Here is a 13,995-nt window from a genome sequence, read left to right as displayed (position 1 = left end):
AAAAAGAGGGAAAAAGAGTGATAGAGGGAGAGAGAAACATGACATGAAGGTTATGCAGAAAGACTATACTCTATTCACGGAAAGCACAAGCGCAAGCACGTACACACACAGATACACTCAAGCAGAGTTCGGTGTGCACACGTTACCCAACACACAGTTCACCACATTCTTGTCTGAGTCTCATACCTCAACTATTTCTGTGAATTTCAGGGAACTGGAGTTTCTTTGCATTCAAACAAGAGGCCATCCATCAGATATGCGATAGAGATCAACAGCCGAAACTAGAAGTGGGGCAAGGGGGAGGTGTTCAGGTATTATTCAGAACTGGAATGTATCCATCAATACAAACCCAGAAGGAGGAAACATCAGAATAATGGACAATTTTTAATTTCCTCATAGCTCTGCTGGAACAGTTTCAAGCCATGTTTTCAAACGTATAAAAGAGCCCTGGCAGAAAACATGGCAGGAAACCAGTATTCGGTCTTTATATGAAGTGTCTTTCTTCCCCGTTTAGAGCCTGACTAGGAGCAGCATTAATCCTTGAAAGTCTGGCGATACTGTCACTTTGCTTTACATATAAATGTATATATTGGTCATTCACATGACATGCATTTTTTGTGTCCATTACTTTCCCAAAAAATAACTGAATAAATACAAGACATATATCAAACAATTCAACAATACCTCTTTTATGTGAAACAACTTTCAGTTCAACCATATAAAATTTATTTTTAGTTGCTTTTTGCTTCCAAAAGACTAAAAACTGTCAGGTAGTGCAACTGTCCAACCATAGGTTGATAAAGTAAAATATCAAAAAAGGTAATATAGTTATATAGTAGTTCAGTAAGATTTTATGCTTGAAAGCTTGAAAATAAAAACTGTGGTGCAAAATAAGGCAACTTTAAAAGTACTCAACTCACTGAAAAAAAAACTGTCCGCAAGTTCTTACTCCCTCAAATGTCAGGAAGCACAACCAAAAACAAAGGACTTTTATTTTGACTTTAGGAAAGACAGGCCAGCGTACTGCATCATAAAAAAGACCCCAAGTGACGTTAATGGTGCAATGCCAAGGTCAGTAGCCCTTTCATAAAATTTGTAAAAAAAAGTCATTTTTGGGTCATGGTTAAAATGGTTCAGTTAAGGTTAGAATGGTTCAATGGTCAGTTGGTGTGTGACCTCAGGAAAACCATGAAAATGTGTAATTATTATAATAATGTTTATTTATTTGAAAAAAAAAAAATGTAAGTCTAAACTCAAGTACAAAGACTAAGGTTTCTATGGGCGTTGAAGTAGATGCCAGTTTAATTTGAAACTAGTCTGAAAAGTCAGGTGGCACAACCAGTAAATATCAAACGGTGAAACCAGACCAGTACAGATTTATTAACTGTAACAGGCAGAAAATACATGCTAATATATATATAAATGCTAATATATATGCAGACATAAAAACACATATTGTGTCTTCTTTTTTTGAAAAGCTTCTTTGTCGTTGATCTATACAATAAATAAGTAGCACAAGGTATAGTAGAGTATTGTATTATATCACACTGTATCACGTATCATTGTATTGTGGCTTGCATTTTAGTTAGCACGTTGGCACGCGGCTACATATTAGCTTGCGGCCAGGGCTGGACACTATAAATCACAGCCGTTGTTTCAAAAGTTCTACTGATATAATGTTGAATGTTCTAATTAAATGAAATGGTTGAAAATGAATATTTTTTACTTTGATTCGATGTCAAAATGAACAAAATGGTGAAAAACAAGACTGCACACAGTGCTTTTGAGAGAATTTGTCCACTTGTTTAAATGAGCTACAAACGAGAAACAATTAATGTAAAATTACATCTTGCTTTGGGTATTTAGGTATTGAAATAATACTAAGGAACTTCATCTATTCACACATAAACGGCTGAAATCTGAGCTTAACTAACACTGTTATACCAATATGGGTCAGAATGCTGTTTCTTGGTTAAACATCACCCCCAGAATGCAAGCATGATGTGATTTGCTGATTCCCGTCCAACACGTGCTGCCAAACAACTTACTTGGAATGCAGCTGGAATCGGCCTAGAACCCAAACTCCACTAGCCAATCAGAGTTAACTCTTGTCTGACTCCCAACCAATACGACACCTGGACTTGCCAAAGAGGACATCCCCGGGTAGCCCCTTCTGAGTTCACAGAAACAGATGTGGTTTCCTTTTTTCCTCGAACTGTGCCTGAAAATCCTGAGTGTAAACAAGCCATGGAGGCCCAAATTCCTCAGAAAAAACACTGAATACCAAGTCCAACTCATTATTACAATAGCAGAACCACATCTTTAAATGGGTCAGTATGTGAACATGCTGTTGAAACAGAGTGCCAGAGAACAGCTTGTACTATATTTACCAAGATTTTAGCATGGAAATATTGATCTAAGATCAGTCCATAGTAGGAATTCTAGATAGCATTTTTCTCTATGGGAGAAATGAATGACGTTTTCAAAAATTGCATTTGCTACATTTTAACACTGCTGTGTTAAATCGATATAATAAGACGGACAACCTCATCTAAATACCCAAGCAAACCAGCAAGCTCTGTCAAATGTGGTAGTTAAGCTACTTAAGTAGTAGCAGCATACTGGTTAGTGTTGTTATAACAGTGTTGATACACTGCACTGAACTTACTTTCACGCAATGTCAGCTCAGCGCTCAGGGGTGCTAGTTTGCTCATAGCTTGAACGTATCAAAATCCATATTTCTACTCCTTGTACCTTACTCAAGCTGGATTAGTTTTACCTCAAGAAGTGCTGTAATTTCAGTGAACACCAAGGAGATTTTAAGAGATTTTAATCCAGTATGAATCTGCAGTGTCTGTAGTTTTACAAGTGTGCAAAATAATACTTCCAGAGCAAATTACATTCTGTAATTCTTTAAACTCAGAGCTCCGTCAGTAATAGTAGTACTGCTCCAATCCAACTCATGGTAATGTAATAACAAATCCTGGTAATAGACAACAATATGTCTGCTTTTTGGAAATAGTAAAACAAGGCTAACCGCGAATCTAGAGCTCGACTTGCCACAGTTCCTTTATCCTTAATTTCAAAACAAGAGTACTGTTACCTACTACATTTTTGGTACCTACAGACTCAAAATACAGATACAAAGACAAAAAATGCATGCCATTTTGTTAAGTACAGGAAAATGTGTGGAAAGTGTTTTCTTTAATAACAGCCAATTACAAGTTAAGCTGATAAATACTGGAGTATTCCTTAAACATGTTTAACTCCTACTCTTGCTCCTTTAATAAAAACCCTGAAGGGAAGCGTAATATGGGACGCCTCTGGGCAAAAAAAGCTCTTTGTAGCAAGACAAATGTCTGTGCTAACACACAAACATGGCGGGCCAGGTCTTTCAGGGTTCACTCAAATAGTAAAGTGTAGTCACTATGTTTCACCAGTGCCTCTCATGTCATCAGTTTTATAGATTTCCATTTCTGCAGAGTTCCAGGTAAAACCCCGGCAGAGAACATGCTGGACTGCTTGACGACGTAAACTAACACTGCTAAGGCTAGGGGCAAATGCTTCAGCTGCCACTGTTCCGCCTTGCAGTCACATGTATAAAGTATTTAAGCTCTTCAGGTAAAGCGGAAGTGGGGCAAAAAAGTCAGTCTTACACAAGTTTCCCTTTACTTCAAATGAAGTCCGTCAGCCAAGATGTTTGCATCTTTAGTTTTTGAGCAATAAGGCTAATTTAGCTAATGAACAATGGAAGTTTATACACTACTGTTCTGATGCCTCTGACTTTTAAATTATTATTTCAGGCAACTCACAGTAGCACACACACACCATATTTTAGTGTGTTTTTTTTCCAGACCTAATGCTACCTCTTTCAATTAAAAAAAGGTCTTACATAAATGTGACTGTGCTTTTTTTCTGTTCCAACTAATCAAACCTCATAAAAACAACATATCTTGATGCATTTTGCGCATTATGAAGAAGGTCTTCAAGTGCTGTGATACTGTATTGTTGTCATATTGCCCCTAGTCAAGACTTTTTCACACAATCAACCAAGCATCATCAGCTTTGACAGAGCATACTACACACAATCTACAAATGGCCTTTCTTGTCTTCATTAATTCATTACTAACACTACATTTCTAACATGTTTTTCTGTTGCCCTGGATCAAATGAACTTTCTTCTTGAAATCATGTCCAAAAAATGCTAAAGTCCAAAAAATGGTCCTCAGGAACACAAAAACAGATTCATATCACTAAACAAAGCTCTTACTAATCATGAATAGTCCCAAGTTTACAAGAACTTTGTCCCATTCTATCGAATGAACAGAGTACACCTTTACGCTCAGCATGGAACTCCAAACATACTGGGAGTGCTTCAGGAGCTTACCTGAGACGAGGATGTCGTTGCGCAGGGCACACACTGCATACTCTGACTTGGTGAATTCTGGATGCTTGGCCAAAGACTTCCAGTCACCCGTAACGGGGTCATAACACTCTGTGTAGGGCAGGTTGAAACCCCCTAACCTCTCGCACCCTCCCACCACCACAATCACCTCTGAAAAACCAGTCGACCTGCGGCAGAGAGAAAGAACAGGGCAAAACAGATTACTATCAGAATATACTATGACTGTATATTAGACTGTGGGCCAATTGTACCTTTGAGACTGGTGGAAAACGAAGCACAAAAGGCATTTATGAACTAGGGATGCACTGATCTAGAATCCCTGGAGCAACAGCAACAAACAAAAACAACAGATATTAAACATATTTTGCACAGAAGTTTACACTATAATTCATATATGAAGTGCACTGAGAACATCAGATATTTAAAGACAGATCACTGATTAAACTGATCAAATTAAGGTTATAATAAAGCTAAATGAGACAGGACAGTTAGGGTAAACATTTCTATATTTAACAGACACTCCAACCAAACTCATTTATAATGGTAGGGGATATATATGCGATATAGCAGTGGGGTACCTGTCTGCTTTGGGAATCAAAACACAGACTGTCTGTGGCTATTAAAGAAGTACCTGATTAAAAAAGTACTTTCTCCATAAATTAGCTTAGTTCACTATTTGAAGATAAACAGGGTATCTGCAGGTCATTATACAGCTATGTTCAACAGATTCTCCATAGGGAGGTGCTATTAGCCTTCAAATCACTTTTATGAGCTCTCTGAAAAAGAAGAAACTCACACCAGCAGGATCTCACAAACGCATGTATGTTTGTAGTTACAAATGTATATGAAGTAAAATTACAGTTTATTGATACAAACTGCATATACATGAATAATTCACTGCAAAACTACAAAGTGACATATACAAAGAAAATCTAGATAAATATAATCAATAGTGACAGCCCTAGATACCATTGAGAGTATGTTGCAACTGAGGGCAATTTTTAACAGCTCTGAAAAATATGAAGATGAGAATATTAAGAACAAGTTACACTGCAAACTTTCTCCGACAAACATCAAACACTCTAATATTAGCTTATTATGTTGGCTTCAGACAGCACTGTAAAAGAATGGAAAGGCTAAATTAAGTAGTGTGAATAGGGTAAAGAATCACAGGAACAACACTCACACACAGCTTTGACACCAACCCAGTGTTACGACTCGTTGTTCGCTTTAGGGAACTAGCTGTTTGTTAATTCTCTAATACCAACAATGGATCTAACAGAAAGACAAATAGGTGACAAACACTTCCTTAAACTGCTCTTTACATAATGACCACTGCATGGCCTTTTTTGGACAAAACCGAACACCACAAACAAACCATGAGGAGATCACATGTACCATCTGAGTTTAATTAAGCAGATGAGAACGAAAGAGGGTGGGAATGAGTGTGTGTATGTGTGTGTAGTTCGGACACATCAGCTAATGACAGGCAACAGGGACATAAACACTCAAAGAGATGTAGACCAAAGTGCTGCAGACGATTCAGCACAGCTGGCCTGCCAAGAGACTGAGGAGATGGTTACGTCACGAAATAAACAAAAGAGAAGGGAGACACACACACACTGACACACACACACATACCCAGGAGAGAATACAGAGGTAAAAAGCCCTCTGGCCACACACACACACACACACACACAAGTGAATGGAGCTAATCTGCCTGGAAACTGCCTGAACCTGAGTGCCCGTGCTAGCACAGCGTGAATGCTAATTTCAAATCACTGCCAAATACAACAACAAAGAACAGGTTCAGTACATCTGACTGACAGATGCTGTGTGTGTGTGTGTGTGTGTGTGTGTGTAAAAGGTAATGTTTTTATGAACAATACTGTGCAAAGGTTTCAGAGACCTCAGAAAATTAAAGCTATTTATCTGGTCAGTAAGCAACTACTTGCTCAACTTACATTACAATAAACACTGATAACATTAATGCAACAAGAAGTGATTTTACATTTGTTAATGTGTTTGTTGGCAAAACTATATTTGAAAAACAAGTTGTTGCAGTTGTCAGCTTTCACAATCCTATGTTTTTGTCACAACAAAAAGTGCTCTCTCATCAGCTGGTCAAAGCAAACAAATGTAAATAAAAGAAAACAGAAAATGCGTTTATTGAGACACGTTATGTGTCTCAGGTCTTTGCAGTTCTAACTCCTAACTTGTGCTACAACACCATCGTTTGTTTCTTTGACATTTGTTAATATCACCATTGGAGGGCAGCAGTGAGTAACGTTTGTTTATTTGAGCTCAAACTCTTTCTGTCATCAGTTTTTGAGCTACTTGAAAACATGAGTGCCTGAACATGAGCTTGTGGCCAAGTACATGTGAAGTGAGTAATAGTGTGGCTTTAACACTAACAAGGCTAACTAATCTTGCAGATATTATCCAATAATAAGAAAATACCTTGTGTAGAGGACAGCAAGTCTTTATCACCACCCACGTGACCGTGGTTAGCTATGTTAACACATTCGATTATCTATAGAGGCAGCCTCTGTCACTCACCAACATAGAAACCTATTGATTTCCCTCAGCTGATTTTTAAATAATAGAACACGCTTTCGAGTGTATTCTTCTGCGTGCTGCTTTTTTTTGGCAACACCGGGGCTGACACCTAAAAAGGTAAGCCTACATTATTTTTGGCCAATGTCCATTTTTTTCTTCTTTTCTAATTTTAGTGTTGTTTTTACTTCCCTGCAGTTCACCAGAAATCTGTTCATTAACTGTTACGGATACTCTAATATCAAAATGTGGAATGCACATCCTTATAGCATACCATTAATAATTGCTACATTTTCCCAGCTAACAGTGAATAACATAGCAGTCACTATATCACTAAATTAATCTTTAAGAAAGCCCAGTATTTTGTGTAGTTATCATCCAATAGCTGATTTGGCTAAGAAGTACTAAGCGTGCTGGTGATGAAATTCAACAAATCCATGCAACAGCTGGGGCATCAAGGAGAAATCTAAAACCTAACTTTGCTCTTCAAACTAGCTTTTTTTAAAAAAAAGTCTTGTTACTTTATACTATATTTATGTAAACTTGTATTTATGCTTATGATGTATATTTATATTATATAATCGCCTGATCCCAACTGTTTGAACTTATTGCAATAATTTAAGCTGAATGCTATCACTTTCAGTTGTGAGCTACTAAGTACTTATAGCTAAAAAGTAAGATAGCTTTTTAGGCAATTTAGCCACTTTAATGTTAATTAAATATTAGGCACAATTATTTAAATGGCAATTAATTGTCAGATAAAATTTTATGATTGTGATAAGGCAAGTGTCCTGATAAAGAAACACACAATTACAAACATGCTTTATATCACTGTTGATAGTAACAGTATTATCTTCACTGCCTCATCAGACTATGAAGAGTCTTTGACAGAGTCACACCTGAGTGGCTCTATTTGCGGAAAACACTCATACAGTGGAAACAAGCCTTTCTGATAACATCAGTCACTCATGCTTATCTACTCTGCCATTTTTCTTTCGTAAAAACAAGGAAGAGCAGCTGTACACAGTTTTGAAACTTAAATTTAATCAGTATTTTTAAATGTGCAGTGTTCACATTTCAAAAAAGACTGTTTTTCTGTCTGGCTGTATGTCGTATTAGTCTATGCAATACATAATAAACAATCACACATAAACGTAATCATAATTAAATACTTCTTCATTATCTTTAGTGTTACCATAACGCTAGAGGTCAGATGATGATACAGTACCTGCGTGGTCTGGTTCGTGGTGACATCATCTCGTTACCGAGCACGTGGTAGCGCCGAGCCTCGTGCAGCAGCTGGTAACATTCCGGAGCATTCTGGATCAGCTGATCACCCTCCACCTGCAAAAACATTATAGATTTACACATTGTAACAGGAACATCAGATACTGTAATAAGGAGATTATACATTGTCACATGACATTACACATTGTAGATAAGACATTGTAACGAGGATGCTGTACACTGTAACAGGTACACTACATGCCCTAACAAAAACGTTACACACTGTAGTGCAGACTTTACATTGTAACAGTGCCATTAGATGCTCTAAAAGAGACAGGACACATTGGGACTCGGACATTAAGTTACAGGGACATACATCTTCAAAATATAGACAGTACTGAGAACACTGGATTATTAATATTTACTAAAATTTGAATTTGTGTCATTTTTCTTTAGAAAGTGTTTTTAAACAATTACTTTTTGCTCCTGTTTATATATACATGTAACACTGCACACATTTCAGTGCTGACTTCATACATTGTCATAGGGACTATAAGCTGTAACATGGACTTCATACACTATGAATGGGTTATTATACATTGTAACAAGGATATTAAGGACATAGTGTGGTGTCACAGAGACATTGTACAACGTAAAAGAGACAAACCGTGACTTACAGGCACTGTTACACAGTCAAATATTCTACTGACCCAGGTACATCACATACACAAAGGGACATCTGGTCCATAATTTTGCTCTCTCCCACACCCCAACCAAACAGTCAAAAACTAAATACCTAGTTCAGGTGTGCTTTGACCTGGGAGAGAACAAATACGTGGACCATCTTAGGGTTCCTGACAATATGGTTAGGAGACCCTGATATAGGGTATATTTCGTTATTCAGTGATGTATTTAGATCACCCACCGTCTGTACAAAGTAGTTGGGGTGCAGAAGCGGTAGCCTCACATGCTGAAGAAGATCTTTCAGCAGAGGCCTGCGGCAGTCCACAGCATGGTAGACCCACCTCATCACAGCTTCAAACACCACCTCCTCCCTGCCTACACACAGCTCATCACTGGCTATATACTCCTCCAGTTCCTCCCTCCGCAAGTCCAGGAATTCCTCATGCTGGGCAACTTCTGGAAAGTTCTGCAGGGCATAACCTCGGCAGCGGCTGGCCAGCTGTTTGAGGGAGTGGGCATCGGCGAAGCGTTGCATCCCGAGGCAGTTGCAGGGGTCCAGCTGGTCCTCCAAGAATTTGGCGCAGGCGTCTCTCAGGGTGGCGATCTGGAAGAGGCTGGAGGTTTCAAAGAGGTACTGGACATTCTGCGTGGTGATCTTGGCCCGTCCAGTGTAGACATACTGCAGAAAGACATCCATGGCTTCAGCCTGGATGCCATTGATTTCCACCAGCATCTGACGGCTCTCACGGTGGTCGTTGCAGAACATGGCACGGAAGTAGCCACTGCAGGCGGACAGGACGGCGCGGTGGCAGGGGAACTCGCGGCCCTGCACGCTGATCACTACGTCTGTGAACAGCCGGGTCTCACGGAACTCGTTGAACACCTGCAGCACGCTCTCGGAGTGTGATGGCCCTGAGGAGAAGTCGAATACATCACCCAGGTTCTTGGGCTCCATCTCAAATACCTTGCGCTTGATGGCAGGGGAGTCGCGGATGCCTGCTGACTCCTCGCGGATCAGACGCCGGCCCAGGATCAACACCATGACTGCGTCTGGAGAGGGCCACTCACAGCACTGATCAATTTACAGCCAAAATCTATGGATAAACACATCAACACTCAGTATGACGGTGGTAATACATAGAGGTGTAAAACCTTCAGATCAATGTATCTCACCATGTTCTGAAGGTGGTTATCTGCATCAATTTTAGAAAATAACAGTTGATCAGAATAAATTAGAATTATTCAAATAATTCTGTTCTATAAAACTAAAATTTTTTGGCTAAAATAAAATTTTAACAGGCTATTAACAAGCCCCCAACTTCCCCTGCTTTATGAGAAAAAAGCCTGGTGTATTGTTTTCACTCCATTACAGTGTAAATTTCTCAGTCACGTTTATATTTTCAGGGTTTCATTTAAACAGTTCATACCAAAACAATCAAATCAAATTACGGTGAAACGTTTAATGATGCACTGAATGTAATGTACTCTTAATGTGCTATTGATAAACATTTTAGATCAATTTATACCAACACTGGACCAGATTTTTCTACATACTGCAGTCTATGACACTGAGAACTGACAACAAAATAGGATTTTATATTTAAATTATATTTCCTAAATTACTACGCCTACGTTTCTATCTGTATAGTTTGTTTAACTCAGCATTTCTCAATGCTGGTGTATCTATGTATTATATGGTTCACTTCTGTTCTGATCTAACTCACCTACTTCCATTTATGAAGCCTTCACAGTTACATAATGCACTGAAGAGGGCATGTTAGAGCAGGGAAATACTGTCTCAGATACTAAACTGCTGAGACTGGGGAATAATTTCTCAAACACTAAACTCAATCCATATTAACAGCATGTAAAAACTGAACGTAGCCCATCTTATGGCATCCTTATTTAAAAAAAAATGATGTTATGTATTGTGTTGCTGTGAATTGAAATCAAGTATAATTGCTCTGCATAGTTTTCTTCTCTGTTTGAGTTCAACTGACATAATATAATACACACAGACTAACATTTTATAACACAATATCAACATAGTATTATTCTGAGCTCAGTATTGTATACTTGTGTCTTTAAGCATCTTATCACTAACCCAACACTCATATGACTCAGAGTTATCTGCACAAATAAGAACACAATGTAACCTGCAGTTTATTGCATAACTAAGTGGAATAGACCTATATGTTAATTGCGCAAGCTTTTTTTATTGTGCCACTCAGATTGTTTTGGTTTTTTTTAGACATGATCTGTCCCAGGAATGTGCAGTGTTGCGTAATATTTACTACCTGACACAGACTCAGACACATTTCACCAGGGGGTATTCCACAAAGCAGGATTTCTCAGTTTAGCTAGAACACTTAAGCCCAAAGTCAAGCCTGTTCAATAGAAAAAGAGCTGCCCCTTGGCTACCCATTGCGCAGTCCTCATCTTTGGGCTTAAGTCATCTAGCTAACTGAGAAATCCTACTTTAGGGAATACCCCCCAGATCAGAGTCAAGCCATCTGCATTGCAATTAGCTTCAATAAGAAAACACAGCAAACGTTACAGACCTAGAGTATGTGCCATTTGCCACTCTCATTTAAATAAGATACATGTAGAAGAATGAAGAATGAGGATGGTGATGGTATGAAACAGTATTAATAACACATTGTACATGTACAGTAAAATTTTGTACTTAAGCTCAAAATTGTTGTGACAGACTATATTCCAAAGTCACATCTCAAGGTCAGCAAATGCAGGCTGAAAATTCCCAGAGTAAAGCATAAGAAGTGGCAAAGCAGCTTTATGTAAAACCTTACCACTCAACATTCAAGTTTTAAGACTTCTCATGAATCAGATTCCCTGAAACTCTATACACCAACTGCAGTTCAGCTGGTGACCAAGAAAAGCAGAGCAGCATAAGTGGTTCACTAATGAAACTACAACATAGAGGAAAAGGCGGGTAGGAACCAAAACATGGAAGCAGAAGTGCTGCTTTTCACCAAGCCGTAACCTTAATGGTCCATAAAGAGTGTGGGCCTGCAGGGCATAACGTCCTGCCTAATAAAGATGTTTTAACAGCATTACTTTTAACTTAACTGCAGTAAATTGCCGAACTGCTTAGTAGACAATCTCTGCGAAACTAAATAAAAGTCCATTATTACCATAAAACATCGTTGTAACATCAATTTATGCCTCTTCCAACAGATTTAAGCTATAGCCACCTGTTGAGACACAACTTGATACTCTTCAAATTCACCAAATAGAAAAACTCAAAATAAACTAAAAAAGATGCTTCACATTTTAGAGACTGAATATAAAACGTTTAAACATGTGAATATTTAAACGGTAGGTGAAATAGTTCGAGTTAGGCCTCGAATAAGACTTTGGACTTACCTCACACAAAGAAGACAAAAGTCCACATTAACACTTAAAAAAACAAAAGATGTCTGAAGAAAATATGATACGTCCATATGTCAGAAGAGAAAAGAGACACAATTAAGTAATTAAGTAAACTATTCTAACTTTTAAAAACAACACTTTCGTTAAACCGCTGTACAACGTGTAACGCCGGTGCTGACACAAAGAATTCTGTTATTGTCAATATCGCACCGAGTGTTTAACGCCACATCCTAAAAAAATCTCAACTGTCAGCTGTTGGGAAAGGCGCCACTGGGTAATGTAGTTGACCAGAGTTCCAGACAGGAGAGCTGAACGTGACGTGAGAACTCCATTTCCCACAATTCTTAACAGAGTGTCTTTCCATGTGACAGACATTTGTTTGCAAACAAAACAGGGATAGCCGGATTTTTTTTCTTGTGCGACGTACACATACGTAGGTCTGTGTTTAGTAACTGTCTGGAAGTACATGTACACTTTATATACGTTCAACTTCTCGATAGTTCTAATATTTTAAGTTTATAGAACAGTATTTTTTGAAATAGTTCGGTTTCTGGTCAAAGTTTATAACTTTGAAATGTCCGGTGTCCTTATTTGCTACGAGGCTGAAGTTGTCTTCCTATTCGCCAACCTGAGGCGCCAGAATGTAACTGCTTCACCGTTTAAGGTGGAACGGGAAAATCCAGACAAGAAGCTGGAAAGCGTCGCTAGTTTACTGTAGTTTGTAGCGAAGTTAACTTCTGCAAACAGGGTAAAGAGCTTGTATACTGTGGCTTATAAAGATGTCTTCTTTTATTTACACATTTGTGAAAAAAAAGGTTATAATTGGTCCTAAACCCGGTGGAGTAGTTGCACCTGGAGTGAAGTTGTAAAAGCAAAAATTGATTAAAAAGAAATTAACAAGTTGGCTAAACACACAAGGCTCTTAAAGACACTACCGTTCAAGTGTTTGGAATCACTGTTCTTATTAAAATAAAACCTCTCTTGTTGCAGGCAAATGAAATACTTTGACTGTGATGCTGCTACTTTACTACACGAATCTCAATTAGTAGGAAGCTCTAAAAATGAAGAAAGTTTCGATGTGTTCAGAAATATTACCAGAGCTGGAGACCAAGTATTGTTGGTGATCAAATCTAGAAATTACTGTAAATAAAAAATACAGCATATTATTTATTATTTAATAACTTAGTACTGTTCCCTAATAAACTGGAAATATGGAACCAAACATCAAAAACGCCTTCTGGTGTCTAGCTTTTAGTATTTCAATCTACAATATAAGTTAGTATTAAAAAGACAAGTGGTTCTGAACTTTTAAACATAACTGTTTATGCTCAAGTATCAAATACGTTCAAAACAGTTTGTAAAAAAGGAAAAACACAAACAAAAATGTATGAAACGTTGGTTACTTAATAAATACTTTGGATGTCAGCCCCTATCAATCCCACACGTTCTGCATCCCAAGACAGTACTGCCTTCTAGTGGTTGTTTGAAGGAATTCTAAGGAATGCTATGTTATTACTCAGTGTGAATATGCTAATTTCTGAACACTAGCGCGGGCATTTCATTTTTACCTGTTTACACGTAGATTACATTAACTTATACATTAATCAGCTAGATTATTAACATATTATTAGCATGGCAATATCCATATCTGGCAGGATAGGTTATCTAATTTACACTTGATTTAAAACTACTGCTTACTGAGACAAACATCAAAAAAGTATAGCTTTTGA

At 38.0% G+C, this 13,995-nt stretch overlaps 1 protein-coding gene across 1 annotated transcript in view; it reads right to left on the bottom strand.

Moving 5' to 3' along the window:
* The window catches only part of klhl24a (kelch-like family member 24a), a 46,608-nt gene extending 34,126 nt beyond the window's left edge, over positions 1-12,482 (bottom strand). Inside the window, exons 1-4 of the mRNA XM_036556166.1 lie at positions 12,260-12,482; positions 9,114-9,966; positions 8,190-8,305; positions 4,388-4,572 (exon numbers count right to left, since the gene is read on the bottom strand). Of these exons, the coding sequence (XP_036412059.1) occupies positions 4,388-4,572; positions 8,190-8,305; positions 9,114-9,914 (1,102 nt within the window). The 5' untranslated portion in view covers positions 9,915-9,966; positions 12,260-12,482. The remainder of the gene's footprint in view (positions 1-4,387; positions 4,573-8,189; positions 8,306-9,113; positions 9,967-12,259) is intronic.
* Between the last annotated feature and the right edge of the window lie 1,513 nt (positions 12,483-13,995).

Source organism: Colossoma macropomum, unplaced genomic scaffold (assembly GCF_904425465.1).
Source record: "Colossoma macropomum unplaced genomic scaffold, Colossoma_macropomum, whole genome shotgun sequence".
Taxonomy (NCBI): domain Eukaryota; kingdom Metazoa; phylum Chordata; class Actinopteri; order Characiformes; family Serrasalmidae; genus Colossoma; species Colossoma macropomum.
Note: the sequence above shows the minus strand (reverse complement) of the source record. Positions and strands in the feature narration are given on the sequence as shown.